Here is a 19,313-nt window from a genome sequence, read left to right on the forward strand (position 1 = left end):
GAAATGCTGGTAAAGTGAACATGAAGGTCCCAAGGCCCGCCCCGGGGCTGGTAGAAACAGAAATGAACAAAAGTTCAACAAAGGCTGAGGTTCAAACCTTCCGTACTGTCTGGGTATCTGAGGACCAGCCCGTCCTCGGTTCCCAGGGGCACTGTCGCTGTGAAGGAAGGACAGGACCTCGTCCCTGGTGAACACCCAGGCCAACACAGTCCACATTCACACGAGCGTATGTTTCTTTGGCTTTATTATTACAAATGCACCATGGCTCTGCCACACCTGGGGAATCCTGGGCTCTGTGTGCTCTACCTACCCTCTCTTATCTACCTGGACAGGGCCATGCTGCATGTAGACTTGAGCCACGTTTGACAGAGCAGTTCAACGCATAGCTTATAGTGACGTCATTTCTCCAGCAAAAAAGGAGCTTTACAAAAACTGTGCCAGGATACCCCCATGATGCTGGGTGGCTTGATGCATGTTTTGGGAGCTCCACAAACTTTGGTGCCCTTTTTTGGAGCAGTTGGCATAGGCAGGAAGTTTCGTGTTTGGGACAGGTTCTTTCTGGAAGCAAATGTCAGGCAGTGACATCCAGGCCTCTCCATGCAGTGAGTTAACAGCTATGTTTAGAGAGAACAAAAGTTAAGAGGACATCTCTCTCCTTCCTCCCCCAACCTGCCCAAAGCTCAGATCTCACTATGGTGCGGCCCATGTACATTGAAGTGTGCTATTTGGTTTCAAAAATATCAGTCTCTTTGGCAAACTAGGAGAAACTGGCAAGGAGCTGCAGAAGTACATTCCTCCCATGGTCTTCACACTAGTGCTTCATCCTCTCTAATAACCGCTGATAGACTGGAGCTGAAAGAGAGAAGATTGAAAGGTGAAAAGAACACACACTTCCCCATGTCTGTCTAGGTCCTGTCAGGCTCATGGGCATGGGGGCCAAGGGGCCTCCTTCTGCCATACTCTCCTGCACCCAGCAGGTGCTTTGTGAAACTTCCTTCCTCAGTGAGATAGTCAGCTGGGATTTCCCGCATCTAGAGCTTGGAGCCGGGTCCTCACTGGGGGGTCCTGCCAAGCCCCTGCACAATATTTCCAGGCTCCCGAAGTCAAACATTGACATCAACCCTAAAAGGCTGGTACTCTTATTATCTCCATCTTCCAGAGAAGGAAATGGAGTGTTCTGAGCCTGATTCCAAGGGCCAGGCTGACTTCCCTGCACCACAATGATTTTCTCTCTAGAAACCAGATGGAAGGGATGGCCTGCTTTGGGTTAAGGCCCAAACGAGTCTATGGGGACTTCAAACCCAGACTTACCTAGTTTCACAGAGGTCTGGGTGGCCTGAAAGAGAAGGACATGAGGTGTCAGGTTTTGAGTGAGAGGTGCCCGCACCTGCTTGTGGCAGTGACTTTGCTCACTGCCATCCCTGCTCAGAACAAATGCTGGGGATGAGGAAGAGGAAGGGGGCCCTGAGGAGCCCCTTAGTTGGCCGTGGCAGCCCTAAGTAGTGTGCAAACCCATACCAAATGGAGTCTGAGGAGGACTTTCTTGGGAGACCCCAGAACCACGCTCCCACCAAGACCCCAGCCTAGAGCTTGGGGAGCTGGGGCTGCACAGGGGGTGGAGCTCAGGAGTTGGAGCTTCGGGCCAAGAACCTTCCTGAGGGGCACTAAGGACACCCCTCTGTCTCAAAGGAAAGTGACACATTCTAGCTGCAGGCCTCTGGATTAAGGACTACCTCCTGCAGACCGTTTTTCGAAAATGCAAGCCTTTTGTCAGGTGCCCCATATTCCCAAGGGGCTCCACCTGACCCAAAGCAGCAGAGCTACCTGGGCCCAAGAGATCCCAAGCAAGGCTGCTCAGGCCAGGGCCAAACCTGGCAGGTGTCTTACCCTGGAAAAGGCTGATGCCTGTTTGAAAAATTCAAGTGCAGAGTCTGCCAGTTCATCCACCCGCTCCTGAGGTCTGTTGGCTGGAAATGAAAGAAAAGGCAGCTTTGGTGAGAGAGAAACTATTAGCATGCCATTCCTAATACCACATATTTTCAACTGGTGCGCCACAAGAATGTTTAAAACATGCAGTACCTGACTATTTAGTCAGGGCACTGACCACTTTTCCTTTCAACTGTCAAATACAAAGAAATGACAACAAGCAACACAACAATAGCTGTCCGATGTGAAGGAATCAAACTAACACCTATTTTTTTGTTAGATTGGCAAAAAATATATTTTGATGTGCTACAGGACTTCAGTAATTAGCTTATGTGTGCCATGAGATGGGAGGTTGAAAACCACTGCCTAACAGCCATGCTGAGGGCACTGCTGGGCTTTCTGGCTCACATTTTCCAGTGAATTTTCCCCTTACGACTGTCACACCGCGTGGCAGGATTTGGCCCGTGGGGAGAGAGCACAAAGGAAGGTGAACATACAAGAGAGAGCGGAGGTTGGACCCGGATTCAGCTTTGCTGAAGGTAAAGGGAGCTCCTGTGTTCACAGTGTAAAGGGAGCGCCCCGTTCACAGCGTAAAGGGAGCTCCCGCGTTCACAGCGTGTGCATGTGCTGAACAACTGGGCTGGGTCTGAGTGGGCAAAGACAGCCAGGCAATTCAGAAAGAGGTCTGTCCTTGTGTGCCCTGGTGTAACGTCTTTGAAAGAACAGTTCCTAATTCACTGTCACTCAGTCACAGCAATGCTGTCCGGGAAGGCTCAGTTTGCATGTCGTACCTTCTTCTCATCTTTGCTCAGAGGAGTTCTTCTATCGGATACCAACTGCTCGAGAAAGGCAGCTACTACTGAGTGGGAACAGGACGCTTCAGGGCCTACCTGGAGGCTGCAGGACACTGGAGATGGCATAGACCACGCCATTGGTGGCCATGATGTCGGCCTCAGCCACAGGCTCCTTGTTGACATACACAGTGTTATTTTTCTGGGGGAAAAAGAGGCAACAACTGTTGAACACAGAGCATTTTTATCTCATTCACTCAGCCAGTGTTGACGGAGCACTTCCAGATACCAGACCCTCGGCTATGTGTCGGGATGCTCTGCTGGAAGGAAATGTCCTGCCCACTACACACCTTTGCTCTGCTGGACTCATTCTAGTCCCTGTGCGCACTCACCCCCTTGTGATTCACACATGCTCTTCATGTTCCTCACTTTATCCTCACAGCAGCGTGTGGTGACCAGGCAGATATCATTGCCTCACTTAGCAGAAGAGGAAACTGAGACTCAAGAGAGGGCAGGGGCCTCCTTTAAGTGAGGTTGGTTGGATGGATGAGGATAGAACCTAGGCCTCCAGCTCTGGGTAAAGGGCTCTTTGCTCTTCTGCTCGATGCCCTACTTGGGATCTTCCTCACAGGAAGTGCACCAGGGTAAATCTATCTTAGGCTTTCCTGGGCGACCCACATATCAGACCCAAGGAGGGAAGGGGGGACTGAAGCCTGTGACAGACGGGACCTGACTGCCGAATCCAAGAGCTGGGACAGTCTCGAGTCACACGAGTCATCCCTGCCTCCCTGCATGCCTTTCCATGCTCGGGAGAGAAGCTGATGAGCAGAGGGACGGCTGAAGGGCAGGAGAGAGTCAGGCACAGAGGCTGAGCCAGCCGCACACTGAAAGAGTGGTCCCTCCATGGGGTGGTCAGTGGCCTTGGCTGGGGCCACCAGAGAGCCCTCAGGCAGCTCCAAAGGGGAATGTGTGTCAATGTGCAGAGCAAGGGAAGGCTCACAGGTCAAACACTTTGGGATGGTCTGGCTCATGGTACAATTCAGTGGGCCCTGGATTTGGGGGATGGAGTGGGAAGGGGATTGGGGACTGATCTCTCAAATCAGATAAGTGATTGCCCATCATCTCCTTAAGGGAAGGAAGATCTAATAGCCTCTCTCAGATGCCAATCAGAGGCTTTATTTCCCTGCAAATCTGGAAGTTCTTATTCATGTCTAACCACAAGCTCACTTGATTTCCCTGAAGACCCTTTTCTATTTTCTTTCTTTCTTTGGACAAAATGTACTCTGAGATTTGAGATGTATCCTAAAGACTGTGTGTGTATCTAATGCTGTTGCAGGGGTGAGCTGTGCCCCAGAGGCCTGGTGGCAGGCCACAGCCAGCCTTTTCATTTGCAGATGCACTCACTGAGCTGACTTCTAGCTTGTCGCCTTGGAGAGACTTCAGTCGCACCAGGGCCCCGACACCTCCGCTCACCAGGATTTCATTGCCGATGTGGTATTTCAGGATGTTGGCAAGCTCCTTGGCATTGCCTGCAGGTGTGTGGGAAAGAAAGCAGAGTTAACCCCAAGGCTGGTCATTGGTGTGGTCAAGGAGGGCCTAGGCAGACATGAGTGGCCACTGCTGGGATGGAGAACTCCTGGCCTGGCTAACAAATCCTCGCTGAGCACCCACTGTGTGCTCAGCCCTCTGCCCCACCATTTCATAGTGACCAGGGGAACGAGGCATGTGTCTGAGGCCATGAGCCTCCCCAGCGGTCGGGCTGCTGAGTTGGGTTGCTGAGAAGGAGTTAATCCATACTCCTCTGTGAGGGTGACTCATGTTTCCATGAGCTAAATATTTGCTTGGGAAGCCAGGGACCTTCCAGCACTGGCATCTGGGACATTTCATCATCAGTGTGGCTCCTTATGGTTATAACACAGTAGTGAAATATTTACACATTCTGCTCTCAAACGCATATTCGGAGACGGCTATTTCCTGAAGGGAGAACTTGAAAGAGTCAACAGCTGCAATCTGGAGGAGCTATGGAGCCGGTGAGGTCAGGGCTGAGGAGGGATTCCCGCCCCGGCGTCCCTCCTCCTCACATCTCAGCATTCCTTCCAGCCCACATCAGCCTCCCCGCCAACTGCTCATCACGGTGCACGGGCATTTCCCAAATTAAGTGTGGGAGGCAGCGCTGCAAGCTGCCAGCTGCTCTCTCATCTCCATCAAGGCTGCCCCCGATCCTCACATTACCAGCCAAATGGCTGAATTTCCCCAGGGCTATTCCCAGCATCTTGGAACTGAGAACGGAGGAAGTTTTAAAGCATTTTGGAGAGTTTGCTTGGTCATGGACACATCCACTTTAGCGCTGTGGGATGGAGCCCCCAGGTACCAAGTGAGTTCCAAACACAGACTGCCTACAGCGGCAAGAGTTCCCCTGCCAGACACACCGCCAGCCCTCGAGGTGTCTGTCCACAGGCTGGGGTCTGATCCTGCCCACGGGCCTGTGGCAGGGCGCATTTGGAAAGCTTTGCCCTCGCCTTCCCCTGCTCTCACACAGCTGAAAATGAAACGGAAGCCGAGTAGGCTCAGGCCACCCAGGGAATATTCGTTCCTGCTGGACAGAGAGAGGGTGGAAAGTTTATGTTCAGAATGAACTTCTCCCCTCTTCTTGGGAACATACGTCAGCATCAGAGACACAGGCATTCGTTTAGCAATAAAGGAAATTAAACAGGACACAAATTCAGCTCACAGCTGCCTGCAACCTGAACCTTCTAGTTGTTCCAGAGCAGGAAGGGAGGCGTAGACTATGTGGCCCCAGGGTTTGGCCAAGGCCCTTCCTCCTCCTCCTTCTCTGGCCCACCTTCTGTGATGGGTAGAAGTGTCTCTAACGGGCATGTGTCAGAACCCAGCACCCCAACCCTGTGCTATTTCTCCACCACCCCACCTGTTACTGATGGAAGATGTATGCCTAGCCCTGTGGGGAACACTTCATTTAATCCTCAACACACCGAGCAAGGTCCTCTTACCATCCTCATTTTCCTAATGAGAAAATTGAGGCCCAGCGAGGTTAAGCAACCTGCTAGGGGCCATTCAGCTGGCAAATGCTAGAGCCAGGATTTGAGCCTGTGTTCAGGTCATCTGGGAGCCCAACCTCTTGACCACTAGATTTCTTCTCAAACATATTCAGCTACATTTCTCAGGGCCATGACCAGCTTCTCAGTACAGCTTTTATCCCGAGGGACATTTGATGCAGGTTGAAAGCTTCATTATCACAGGTCCTGAGGGGAAGCCACGTCTTGGTGACCGGGCTGGCTGTTACCAACCCGGCAGTCCTCTCTGCTCTTCTCTGCCTTGTTTGGTGCCAGCTCGGCTGGCCACTGTGAAGTGTGTCTTCTGGGCTCGCTCATTCAGCTCCTGCAACCAGCCGACAGGCGGCCAGGCAGGCGGTGGGCATGTAGGAGGAGAGCGGGCCTGAGGCCCGTGGTGACCCTGGTTCCAACGGCAGCTGTTTGTGGCTTTGGCTGCTGTTCTGAGCCCCTCGTCCAGCTCTCTCTGCCCACCCACCCCACCCACCCCAGGCCTGGGGTGGTAAAGGCTTCCCATGGCTGTCTGTCCCTGGGTGCCATCACCCTTTGCTAGATCCTGAATCCGGCCCGTACGTCTGCCAACAGTCTCATCATCACATTGCTTTCAGTCCAAGCCTCTGGAATGTGCCAATTCTTCCCTGCGGGGACCCTGACTTGCGCAGTGACTTTAGAAAAGCTGCAACATGGACTTAAGCTGGTCTTTACCCAAAAGCGTGTTCCGCTCTTCTGAGGACATGGCTTTGAAAGCTTCATCCGTGGGCGCAAAGACTGTGTAGACCCCATCCCGGTTCAGTGTCTCCGTCAGCCCTGCAGTCTGGATAGCGGCGACCAGCATGCTGTGGGCACACGCACAGAAAGTGTCACCTGCTGGGGGCTGTCACTGCCCCACACGACTGCGGGCAGCCGGAGCCCAGAGCACTGGGAGTCCCCCCACCCCCACTCTGTGCACGGAGGGGCAACTGCAGTCTGTGTCTTCTCTCCTTAAATGCTAAGCGCAGTTAAACGGCCAGAAGTCAGAGGCCAGAGAGGGAAGGAGGAAGGAAGAGGCCAGCAGCACAGTGGACCCAGAGCCGGGCTGAACCACTGGGCCCTGGGCAAGTGATTCCAGAGTGAGCAGAGGGGAGGTCTCCCAGGCTCTTGCACAGGTGGCTGAACCCAGTAACAGGAAACACTCCATGTTACAGCACCTGGCGGTGAGTGAGGAGGTCATAAATGGAGAAAACGGGCCAGGAAACTGACACGGGGCCGGAGAAGGAGTGGCAAGAAATCTTCAAGTGCAACTAGTGGACACCACACTCAAAACCAGGCGCTCTCGGCCTACCCAGGACTTCAAATGTAGGGCACGATGCCGGCCTTGCACTTGAAAAATAAAAATACAGCCCCTCTCCGCCCCCACAGAGGCAAGGGCTACACTCCTAGAAGGAACCCTTGTTCTCAGCTGAGGCTTTTAAGGTCACCCTGACCTTTCCACAAGCCTGGGAGGTCACTAGTGTTCTTTGACGCTCGGGGTGGGGAGACCTTGACAAATAGCCAGCACCCAACATCTCTCCAGCACGACCCCTTGGGGGATGCCCCGCCCTGGGCTGGCGCTGGTTACCTGAAGCGATTGTCCCCCTTCAGGATGTCCATGACAGTCCCCATGGGAGGGGTCAGCACACGGTCCATAGTGAACAGGGTCCCGTACCGCCCCCTCTTGTCGTGGGCAGCGATGCAGCTGTTCTCAATGCACAGGCTCTGTATGAGGGGGGCGGAGAGAGGGCAGGTGACCGTCCCAGGAAGCAGCCCCCGCTTTGTGCTGATGGTGTCATCCACAAACATCGATGTCTATGTACTGGGGTGGGTTTTCATGACTAGGATAAAATGATGTATTTTCTCCAGAAAACAAAAACATAAAAATGGTGTTCCTTAAGGACAAAGGCCCCAGTAAAGTCACACGGAGGCTCCACAATGAGACTATCAGGATGCACGTAAGGTCCATTGACAATGATCAGATAAATAGGTCAAGGCTATTGCTTGATTTATTTAACAGATGTCAGCCATCTTTGGTCAAATGGCACTAGCTGCTCTCGAGAAAGAGCTGTGCTGTCTTGTGCTTCCTGCCTGATATTCCAGGGCAACTGCTGGGTTTGAGGAGAGAGAAGAGACAGGAAAGGAGAGAAGAGAACCTTTGGACCTTTGGTCCAGGGGGCTTCTCTTCACATAAGCTCAGAAGGATTCAGATCTGTGTGCCTCCGCCCTCCGTCCATCACTGTGTTCTGGTGGGCTGCTGCACCCCAAGCCAGGCCAGACAGCTGTGCAGTTTACCCCTGAGGGCCTCCAGAGAAAGAGACTCCAACCCTTCTGCAAAGGCTTATATGATCCTTTGATGTCAGATATACTTTGCAGGAATTCCTTCCTTCCCTATTTTTTTTTTTTACACAAATACAGCTTCTATTTCTCAAAACTGAGAAAAGAAAGAGCATGATTGAGGACCCAGAACTTACATTACGATAAACAAAAACTCGCAGTTTTTTGCCGCCCAGAGTGTCCAGGGTCTGCCCGTGGTACAGATACTTGGAGGCCAGCTGGTCTTTAACCATGTGGTTCAGAAGCAAATTCTTTGTACGGGCATCAATGCGAGGGGTTCCATCTGCAAGAGGAGGTGCGGTCAGGCCCAGGGGCATGCCCCGGAAGGGAAGAGAAAAGAGGCTCTCCTTGACTTGGGAGACAGAGATTGAGAAAGCAAGTGAGGCTGTAACATTCTTTAACATCTGGCACCTTCTGTGAATTGGAAAAAACACTTGAAGGTCCAGATAATCGAGGGGGTTTGGAGTTTTGCCCTAAGAGGGAGGAGAAGGCACGGACACATCCGGCCGCCGGTCTCCACCTTCCCCATGGCCACAACTTGGCGGCATCCACTCTGAGTGCCTATCACTTTGGCATTGACCTGCACATAAAGAGGCAGCAGGGTGCTCTGCTCCCCCAGTGGATGCAAACTCTTGAGTTCTGAGGGCCAGAGCCCAAATGCATCTTCTGCTCTGCCAAAGAAAACAGCAGTGGTCCTGAACTCCTAGTGAAGTCGCATCTGCTTTTGGTTGAGCTAGGTGGGAACGCTAAAGTTCTGCAGGGTCTATAAATCAGGGCGGTGACAGCAGTGGGGCAGCTGCCCCCAGTAACACACTCACAGGGATGCCCCCCTATGTTACCTTTGAAGACGGAATTCAGGGGGGCCAGGAGAGTCAGCCGCTCATTTCCAGAGAGATGCGTGCTGAGGCCCGCTTGTCTTAAAAGGTCAATGGTGGTAGAAACGTCGGACTCCGCAGCTAACTCAAACAGTGTCTTGGCTACAGGGAAGGAGAAAGTGGGTTCAAAAGTTGAAAATGCTGTTTTCATTTATCATTCATCCACCCTAGAGCATGACATATATCAGTAGGAATGTCACCTTGTGAGTCAACAATGCTTCTAAACACTGCAGGGGCACTGCGGGCTTGTGTCATCAGGGGAGAGGTCCCCAGAAGACCTCCCTGGTCAGGAAACGAGGTGAGGTGCAGCGGGGCAGAGGTCAGCTGCTGCCCAGCCCTCGGTCAGGGCACCGTCTCATGCCAGGGACAAAGGCAGCACTGCCTCTGTCATGGCTTCTGGCCACACCCATGGAAAGAGTTTTCTTCTATCTGGTTTTTCCTTCAAAATTCTTCACTCATAGGACATGGACCTCCCTGGAATTCCAAAATGGGGCTAGGATGCTGAATGAAACCCAAGCCGTAGTCCATTCGGTCATTTCTCCCAGGGTCACCGATGCTGGATGCTTGTGCACTATTGGGACAGCAGTGGCCCTCTGTGCCCAACTCAAGTGGGCAGCTCTTCTGAAAGGATCCTGTGACCCAATCGCTGTCTCCCCAGGTGCCTCCTATGGCTTTCCACTGCCTCCAGGCCTGTAGCTCAGGATTCTCCCCAGTCTGGCTGACCCACTGGGTGCCCAGCCTTCTCTTCTCAGAGGCTGTGAGCTGGGTGTAGGAGGGGAACCAGCCCCAAAGATCCCTGGACTCCCCCGCCCCACCACCACGGATGGCAGAGGGGACAGGGGGCCTGGCAGGACTGAGATCCCGAGACCTAGCTTACCTGAGTCTGGGATGAGCAGCTCGTCGATGGAGTGGATCACACCGTTGGTGGCCAGGATGTCTTTTTGGGAGATGATGGGCTTCCCGTTGATGGTGAGCATGTCACCGCTGCAGCCCACCTCCAGCGTGGTGCCCTGCAAGGTCTCCAGGGACAGCCCCGCAACAATGGCTTCGGCACACAGGGCGGACTTCAGGATGTGGTTGTTCAGCAGATCTGGGGGCCGAAGCACACAGCGGGGTCAGTGCAGCCTGCCCGTGGCTCTGAGGCTTCTGTCCTCTCCAGCGCTGACCTTCAGATGAGGCCGGGGCACCGCATGGCCTGGATCGGCCTCTCCTCTTGCCTGCTGTCCCTCTAAAACTAGCTGGCACTCTGTGGTCAGATGGCCCAAATTTGAGTCCCAGCTCAGCTACTTAGCAACTATGGGACCTAAGGCAAGTCATTGCGCCCTCAGAGCTCAGCTTCATCAGTCAAGCGGAGGTGAGCAGGGCATTCACCTCCCAGGACTGGGGTGAGGATGAAACTCTGAATGGGAAGCACCCAGCATGGTGCCAACAGAGTAGAAGCCCCATTGATGTTTGCAATTACCTTATTAGTACCTGAACTTCAGGGGTAGGGGAAAAACTCAAATGAGTTTACCCTGGGATTTTTTATCTAGTAACCTCAATAAAAATGTAAAATGTGGTAGGAAAAGATGGAAACTGTAGCAAATGAGGTTATGAATTATTTGCACATTTTATTTGCTTTTATACATTTTACCCAGAGGTCTGCTAGTTGCCAGGCTGTCTTAGGGGTTGGGAATGGTAACCAGTAAGGTCTTTGCCACCCCACTTACCCCACCCATAGATCATAAATATAATCAATTAGTTACTGTCCAAGTGCTGCTTTAGAGGCCAGACAGGGGCTGGGAGCCCGAGGAAGCTGTCAGGTGCAGACACGGGGGATGTGTCCCAGCCCTGGCCAGGTAGAGCAGGTTCTGGGACTGCTGCTCACCAAAGTCGCCAAGGCTTTTGTCCTGTTCTCACCGCAGGGGTGAGTCTTAGTTTGTCTGAGTGTGGGAACCAAAACTGCGCTGCCACGGCAGGAGGAAGCTCCGAGGCCCTGCAGAGCCATGGGTGCCTGCAGAAGTGTCAGGGGAATTGAAAGCCAGCACTGACCAGATTCAGCCAGCAGGGAAGAGAGAGGACGGCAAGGTCACCATGGGAATGAGGCCCTGGGGACTGAGCTTCCCGAGGAGGGAAACTGAAAGCAGGGGTGGGGTAGGTGACCTGCTAGGGCCACTTGTTGGGTAAGCAGGGCCAGGGCTGGAAGCCAGTCTTCCAACGGGGCACGCCAGCCTGGGACCGCTTCTCACTGATCTGCCAACACGCTAGGAACAACAGGACACTGTGGGGTGAACTGTGGTCTCTGCCTTCCAGTTGCCAGCCCACCCCTCACAGAGGGCTGTGGCTTGGCACAAATGGGTTACTCAGCAGAAAAGGCAGATGTGCCTAAAGGATAAATTAGGGGTTGGCTTTTTCACTTTATAATAAGTAGTTTTGATATCTACAAGATAAAAGTGTGCTCTGTGCAAACATGTTTCAAGGAAAACATAGTTCTAAATGGAAAGCTAACTATGCTGAGATGCACCAACATCTCACCTCCTCCAGGAAGCCTTCCAGACCCCTCAGGCTGCATGTGCCCCACCTGTGTCCTGCCCTCACGTTCAATATCTCTGTCACTGCAACCTGCTTTTAAGCTTGTCATCCCCACTAGCCTTAAACATCCTTTCAGAAAAGGCTATATCGTGTTCACTTTTGTGACCCAGTTCCTGGCTCAGGCCTGACACACAGAGGCAGCACATCTGGACACAGAAGATCCCCATCTGTGCATTTAACCATGTGCCCATTCCTGTCCCCGCATGGCTACAAAGAGAACCTTTTGCATTTATAGTGTTAGAAATGCACCAAGCATTGTAGATAGTACATTTAAAAGGTGGATTACATCTGGGAGGAATAGGTGTGGCTGGGGTACACAGGGGACCTGAGGCCTACTCCCATTTGCAGGGGACTCAGGGATCACCGGTCAGCAACTCAGAGGTCCTGGAGCTGAAGAGGACAGGGTGGCGGTGGCACAGAGCCTGGTCTCCCCTCCTAATCTCCTCACATGCTTGATCCTTCCCTCTCCTCCAGCAATAATCAATGCAGTCCCTAACTTCGAGGCTCACTACAGAGGCGAGGAATGACCCAGCAAGGAGGAGTCCAGAGCAGACAGTTACTGGTTTTTAACTATTATCCTGGATTATTCATGACACCCCTGGCCAGACATGGGAAGAGTTCCTGGGTCAGCATGATGATTCTATTTCAAGGATGCCAGGACCGGCCACCCCGACCCCAAAGCGCCAGGCTGCTGCCCACGTGGCAGCCTTGCTCTGGTTTTGATCACTGAGGCCTCTAATCCTCCCTGCGTCTGGCCTGGACCTGCTTTGGCCTCCAGCTCTGTCTCCCTCCCTGGCCCACCTGTGTCCCTGGGCAAAGGTGGCAGAGTCTGCAGGCAGCCCTCTGACCAAGGCTCTGCTCTGGCCTCTGCAGACAGGGCCAGCTGGGAGCAATGGGGCAGGTTGGCAGGTGGTGTGAACACTGTGCGTGGGAGCAGGCTTTGGGCTCAGCGGGGCCACTCCCGGGAGGCAGCAACAGAAGCCAGTGGTGCTCACCTCGCAAGGCCTCCGGGTCACCCAGGATGCGGTTCAAAGTCTCAGCAGGAATTTTCTCAAAGGCCTCATTGGTGGGGGCCAGGAGGGTGTACTGGCCATCGCCTTCCAGCAGGGTGCTGAGGCCCGAGGCAGCCACGGCAGCCTGTGGGGGAGAGGAGAGGCCGGAGCGCTCCCTGAAGGCTCTGGGGATCTCTGCAGACACACACAGCCTTGCCAGGCCTCCCTCAGAGGCCCCCAGGCTTCTGCGGAAGCCCAAGATGAAAAGACAGGCCGAATAAGAGCTCCCTTGTCACCACGGCAGCCCGGGCCTTGCCCAGCCTGAGCCACAGCCACTCTGGCCACCTCTCAGTGACTTCATGCGCCTTCTCCCCTCCTACCTCCAGCCCGCCATCCTGCCCTTCCCCCAGCTTTGTGTCTCTGATTCCTTGTCCTTCTTTGGCCCATTTCTCTAGGTAGCCAATGTGACATTGCCTCCTACCCCCACCTCACCCTGCCGCTGTCCCCACAGAAATGAGTGTGTCACACATACCTGCAGAGTTGCTGCCCTTCTCATGCTGCAATTAAATGGCTATTGGTCATGATGACTTGAGTGAGCCCCATGAGTGTAAGGGTCATGTCCCCCCTTATCACAGAGCAGCCGGAATGATCAAAGAGCATAAATGGCTTCCCACTGCTCTCAGGGTGAAGCCACACTCCGTTGCCAGGTCTGCAAGGCCCCAAAGGAGCTTCCCCCACCCCCGGCCAGGCCCCCTCTCCTTGGTTGTCTTCACTCTGGCCCCACTGACCTCCTGCTTGCCTCTGAGCCATGGCTCTTGTTTACTCTGCCTTCCCCTCTGCCTGCTGGGCTTTTGAAGACACGTTTTGTATAACTGGCCATTCCCATCCTTCAGGCCTCAGCTCAAAGTCCCTTCTTCCACAGGGACCTTCCCTGACCATCCGGTCCCACCTAGCCTCCTCTGCTCGCCACTTCTTCACTTCCCACCCTTAGCACACTCTATGGGAACCTCGTTTGTGTCCCGTCTGTCTCCCTAGAAAGAATATACATGCCACTGAAGACAGAAATGTGTGCATCTTGTTCACATCGCTACCCCTGGCATGTAGTACAATGGCTGAAAAGTAGCAAGTGCTTAAACATGTGTTTGCAGAAGAAAAGGTGGGCATGAGGGAGAAGCAAGGAAGGAATATTTACCAAACCTAAACAGTAAGAGGAGGTCCCTCGGTGGGGATCAAACGATGTTACTCAAAAGGGGCTCTACCCACTCTCTGGGGACATCACTCCCAGGCAGACTCCTGACCAGTGAGTGACCCAGAAGGAAAGTAGAGGGGTCACTGGGGCCTTCCAGAGCCGCTTCCTGAGGCCACCTCCGTGCCAGCCCGGCCCTGGGGTGTTTGTCTCTGTGTATTGGAGATCTCCAGGGGAGGAGCCACCCACTCCCGCTCGGTGTCCTTTGTGGTCAGGAAGTTCTCCTTGAATCAGGGCAAAAACCCTGACAGAGCAGCCGGTGCTCACTTCCTCTGAGCAGCCGTTGCCAAGAGGAATGCCCGCTCGCCACTCCAGTTGTAGGACAAATGTCTGCTGGGCACTGGGGAAGGGACAGTATTCTGGGACTCCTCTCTGCTGGCCTGGGCCCCAAGGAAACATGGGTGGGGCTGGAGCAGGGGTCCCCGGGTAGGGCTGTGTTATCAAGAAGATCACGCAGCCTGAATGGCCATTGATTCTAGGCCCACACGAGGGAATCACTGCCCGGGAGGAAGCACCCTCCCACCTCTGGCACCCACAGGGCACGCCTGGCCACTCAGAGGACTCTGACCTGCTGCAGCCACAAACCACTCAGCTTTCCAGGGGAGTCAAGGAAAGGGAAGCTTCACACAGGAGAAGACGGGCTGGTGATAGTGATGTTTCCTTGTGGCCAAGCGGAGGGTCTGATAAGTGGCTTCTCTATATTCACGGGTGTTTAGAAGTGCTTGCGTCCTGCCCCCTGAGTGCCCGTGGACACGGAGACGCCCCCCGCTCCTCCTGCAGAAGCAGGACCTCTTAGGAGGTTTCGTAGGCTAGGTCCCGGCCTGGGGCAGTGCCTCACCCGGAGGGTCTCGAAGGTGTCCTCGATCTCGATGACCTGCTGGATGTTGTTGGTGATGGTGGAGATGACCCTGTCAATGAGGTGCACCACTCCGTTGGTTGCGTGGTGGTCGGCTTTCAGCAGCCGGGCACAGTTGACGGTCACAATCTGCCCAGAGACAGAGCAAGGAGGAGAGGTTAACACATCAGGAGCGTCGTCGCGAAGCCCCAGGCAGGGACGACACAGCACAGCATGCAGGCTCTCAAGCTGTGGGACTCGCAGGCCCACGGAGAGGCAGGTGCAGTGGGCAGAGGCTTATCTGCCGCTTGTCACTGCGGGGCCGAGCCTCAGACCCCAGCGCTGCCTGTGGGCACAGGCAGGGCCATGTCACGGGGGACACCTACCCCATTGGGATAGTGGTGGATTTGGATGTCCGAGTTCTGGTACATGGAGGTGAGGGCCAGGCCATGTTTCAGCTCGTCCGTCAGGACCCGTCTGTTCACCATGTGGTAGCGAAGAGCATTCAGCAGCTCAATGTTGACATTGCTCACCAGGGAGTCCACCACTTCCTGGGAAGAGGGCCAGGGAGGCATTTAGGGGGCTACAGACCCCGGGTTCAAGAGATGGGTCATCGCTACCCTGGCTAAGGTGCTCTGAAACCCCAGCAACCCGGGCCTCCGTTCTGCCAAGAACCCCTCCTTAGAGGACGCCCGGGTCTGCCTGGCCAGCTGGAAGAACAGGATGAAGCCTATTTTAGCTCGAGTTCCCTGGCTTTATCGGAGGTTAAGGGTAAGTTTCCTGAACCAGTGGGAGGTCCCTACAGACTCGTCCTTCATGCCCACCAGCCCACCCCTCTGGGGAGTAAGAGCCCCCTGGGCAGAAGGAGGTCATCTCACAGCTGACAAGGAATCCCAGCCCTCGTTGCTGGGGGCGAAGATGGTGAAGCTGCCGGGCCCTTCCATCTCGGGCCTCAGTTTCTCTGTACGGTCTGTGTACAGCTGGGTGGTGGTCGATCCAACGACTCCCAGAGTCTCATAAAGGTTTGAGAGCGGTAGGGCTGCAGGGGCAGAACACAGAGAAGGGGTAGGCTGTGAGGCCACCCCACCAGACCACACCTTCCCTGCCACAGAGCGGGGATGGCACATGCACAGGAAGGAGCGTGTGGAAAAGCCTAGAGGTGCCTGCCGGCGGGGGCGCAAAGCTTGTGCCACGCTTCTTAAAATAACTCGGTCCAACACCTCCCTACTTGAACTTGACCATTTGGCAATTTTTAATCATTTTAACCACATCAGAGCAAAGCTTTAGCCCCCAGACATTTAGATGATACAGGTGGGGAAGTATACCAGCAATAGATATCCTTATTATAAACCAGTCTGATGGATTTATCTCGTTGTTGAAACTAGTTCCCAGAATGAAAGAACTGCACAGATCTTTGCGGCACTTTGTGTATCACAAGTAGCTGAGGAGGGTCACCCCTCACACAGTGAGCTTACAGTTCATATCACAGGGCGTGAGCCTCAGGCTCAGAGGCTGAGCTCCCCTTCTGAGGTCCTGCTCCTGTCCCATTCCGCGTTCCCACCGGTCCTTCACTTGGGCCAGGAATGCCATGGCCCAGCCTGTGCCAGCCACACCCCCCTCATGACCTTGGCACCCACCAAATTGGCTCCCTTCCTTTTAAGTCTTGGTTTCACATTCTCAACTAATAAAACAGCAAATATTCCAAAGTTAAAAAACAAAACAAAACAGAAACAGTCTCCTCCGCACAGTCCCTGGTGGTGTAGGGAACTAACAGGGAGACTCTGGTGAAATTCCCAGGTGCCACGCAGCCCTTGGCCTCCTGTGGCCGTTTGTGGCACCCTTGGCTGACTGGGGATAAGCCCGCCTGGCCTCCCACTCCCCTGCCTGTGGAACTCCAGTGGGCCAAGTTTCCACCGAGCAAGGTGGGGGTGGCTTGGTGTTCCCAGCCCAGCTGGAGCCACGCCTGTCCCATCTGCTCTCTAGCACGGCTGGTCAGAAACACTGGCTGTGTTTAGAGTCACTCCCAGCCAGAGCCAACAAGGTCTGAGCCTAACAGCATGGGCTGGTCAGAACTGGAGCCCGTTCCACCCACTCGTTAAGGGGTCAGCTTGAACAGGAAGGAGTCTCCAGCGTCCATTTCCACTGGTCCTCACATGGAGCCTAGAGGCCAGAGGCACATGGGGGGAGGTCTGCACAGTCTCCTGCCTTGGGCCCCATTCAGACTCTGCTGCCACCTCTGCCCTCCATCCGCACCGACAGGCAAGGCCTCGCCCACTCACCTGCTGGACAGCCCTTCTCTCCTGGGACCCTTTCGTAGCCAGGACAGCACTCATAGCTGATGACTCTGCAACGAGACACACACAGGCAGCATTACACAGGGCTGCCCTCCTTCCCACGGCAAGTCCTCTCCCTGGGAAGAATGGCCTCCGTTGACAAGAAAGAGAGGGGTCGGCAGCCGTCCGTCTCGAGAGACGATGGTGTAGCTTCTTAAGAGTCCATCTGCACCGCCGAGAATGGCTGTGCAGTCCGACTCGGGAGTGACATGGTATCTGTTTCCTCCCGTGTTGAATCGACATCTTGTGATGACGCTGAAGCTACAGAGCCTGGGCAGGGTAATATGGAGGGTCTGCTGTTGCCCATGCAGCAGACCCCCCCTCTCTTCGCAGCTGAAGGGTCCAAGGGAAAGACGGAGTCAATACAGCTTGGGTTCAGGTGCGCCGCAGGAGTTGCCGGTATTGACTACAATGTCAAACCGCCTTAGGGACTCCGGCTCCGGATTTTCTGTCGGGGTTTACTCCCTTAGCCTTTCCCCTGAAGAGGTATGCCGCAAGGCAGCGGAGGTTTTTTGGAGTCAGAGTTTTCCTTCTCTGATGGAAATGGCAGGTAAAATGCCCTGTGAACGGAGATCATTCACGAAGTTATGTTTGTGCCTCTCATTGGCAAGGAGCTTGCCACTCCTCCTGTATGTGACGTTGTGTGCCCACCACCCAAAGTCAATCATCTTCCGTCACCATCTATTTCGCTCCCTTTACCCCCTCAAGCCACGCCCCCTACTGGCAGTATGAACACAGCGCCTCCCTGGCAGCCCAGGAGCCAGATGCAAGCAGCCAGGTCCTCGCCTGCCTTTCCTACACATGGACATGCCCTTTGGGACAGTAGGAACTCAGACTTTAATTGCAGCTGGTTTTACGGGGTTCGCCATGGACCTGCTCCCCACCAGGCTCTCACGGGCTAGTGGGTGACATCACCAGAAGAGGCAGGCAGATGGGGAAGACATAGGGCTTTGCCGTGGGGGACAGTACTCTCAATGAGCTCTGCCATCCTGCTCTTACTAAAAATTCCACTGGAATCATCTCAGGGAAGCCCTGGTGAACCATGAGAAAAGGAAACCTGGTCCATCCGTGACCCAAGGTGGTGTTTCTGAGCCGGACTGGCTAGGATTCTCAGGCTGCCAGAAACGCTACCGCCTCCCCCCATCAGGATATGGCTGAGGAGTGACAAGCCATGTGTACTCTTCTTTGTCTTGTTTTCTTCATCTTTCGGCCTTTCTCATCCTCCTTGTCCCCAGCCCTCCTCCATCCTGTTCCTTTCTAAACTTTCATCCCTGTACTTGTAAGGGCTAAACAGGCTGGTGGTTTCAGGACTCTACTTGACTAATCCACAATTTTATCTTCAGAAACTAAAATAAATTTTCACTGATGATCAGCCTTTCGAAGGCAGTGTAGCATAACAGAGTAAGTACAAGAATTAGGAGACCTAGTGTGTGATACATCAGTAACTAACAAGGTGACCTTTCAAGACCATCCTTTCTCTGATCTATAAAATGGGATGAAGTTAAACTGGATGATCTTGAAGGTTCCTTCCAACCTCACACTCACAATTCTGGTCAGCAGGATTATTTCTAGTGGGCAGAGAGACTCAAAGGAGAGAGCCAGCTGTTCCCAGCTAAACCCAGGGAGAGCTCCAAGCCTTGGGCCCACAGGACCAGGGATGAATGACCACGCGTGGGATCCCAGTCTTGCTCTGACAAATACCAGGGCTCTGTGGCTGGGGGAGGGAGGGGGGCTTAGGTCAAGTCCCCTAAAATGTAGTTTCTTCCCAAAAGTGCCTGGGTGACATTCCATGAAGTTGGAGAAGCACAGCTGGAGGATGGGTCTTCTCCTCAAAGCCTGCCTTATTTCTGGGGACTTCTGTATACACAGGTGCTACATACTCCATGCCTTGAAGCCCTGGCCACGCTAGCCCTGGTAAGCCATGTGACTCACCAGAAAAAAGACTCTTGTTCCAGGGTGTTAGCACCTGAGCTCCATCCCCAAAACCACAAGACAGCTCAACAGCTCACGTAACCTCATCAGGATTTCACTGAGGACAAAAGAAAACCAACCCTCCAAGTGTAGACTGGTTCCTGTGGCCAAGTGTGGAGGGGGGAGTGGTGAGAATGACACAGGAGACAGGGAGGGCTAGGGAGGAGGGGCAGCGCTACGCAGGAAAGTCTCAGTGAGCAGGACACTTAGGAGGGAATTAGAAAGCTGCAAGGGCTCTGAGGGACAAAGGAGTTTCTTAAGATCACAGCCAGGGAGGGGCAGATCTAGGACTCTCCCCGAATTCCATCAAGTCCAGTGCTTTTCCCATTGCTCTGGACAGTGCACGTATCGGGGGGAAA

General features: G+C 54.0%; 1 protein-coding gene across 1 annotated transcript in view; it reads right to left on the bottom strand.

Moving 5' to 3' along the window:
- Positions 1-227: 227 nt before the first annotated feature.
- The window catches only part of TGFBI (transforming growth factor beta induced), a 31,124-nt gene continuing 12,038 nt past the window's right edge, over positions 228-19,313 (bottom strand). The window contains exons 3-17 of the mRNA XM_090288286.1: positions 16,930-16,994; positions 15,529-15,689; positions 15,037-15,201; positions 14,654-14,800; positions 12,573-12,714; positions 9,884-10,096; positions 8,971-9,108; positions 8,269-8,414; positions 7,383-7,519; positions 6,491-6,621; positions 4,122-4,246; positions 2,817-2,919; positions 1,888-1,967; positions 1,312-1,336; positions 228-852 (exon numbers count right to left, since the gene is read on the bottom strand). Coding sequence (XP_090144412.1) covers positions 812-852; positions 1,312-1,336; positions 1,888-1,967; positions 2,817-2,919; positions 4,122-4,246; positions 6,491-6,621; positions 7,383-7,519; positions 8,269-8,414; positions 8,971-9,108; positions 9,884-10,096; positions 12,573-12,714; positions 14,654-14,800; positions 15,037-15,201; positions 15,529-15,689; positions 16,930-16,994 — 1,819 coding nt within the window. The 3' untranslated portion in view covers positions 228-811. The remainder of the gene's footprint in view (positions 853-1,311; positions 1,337-1,887; positions 1,968-2,816; positions 2,920-4,121; positions 4,247-6,490; positions 6,622-7,382; positions 7,520-8,268; positions 8,415-8,970; positions 9,109-9,883; positions 10,097-12,572; positions 12,715-14,653; positions 14,801-15,036; positions 15,202-15,528; positions 15,690-16,929; positions 16,995-19,313) is intronic.

Source organism: Furipterus horrens, unplaced genomic scaffold (genome assembly GCF_987537825.1).
Source record: "Furipterus horrens unplaced genomic scaffold, mFurHor1.1.pri manual_scaffold_10, whole genome shotgun sequence".
Classification (NCBI taxonomy): Eukaryota; Metazoa; Chordata; class Mammalia; order Chiroptera; family Furipteridae; genus Furipterus; species Furipterus horrens.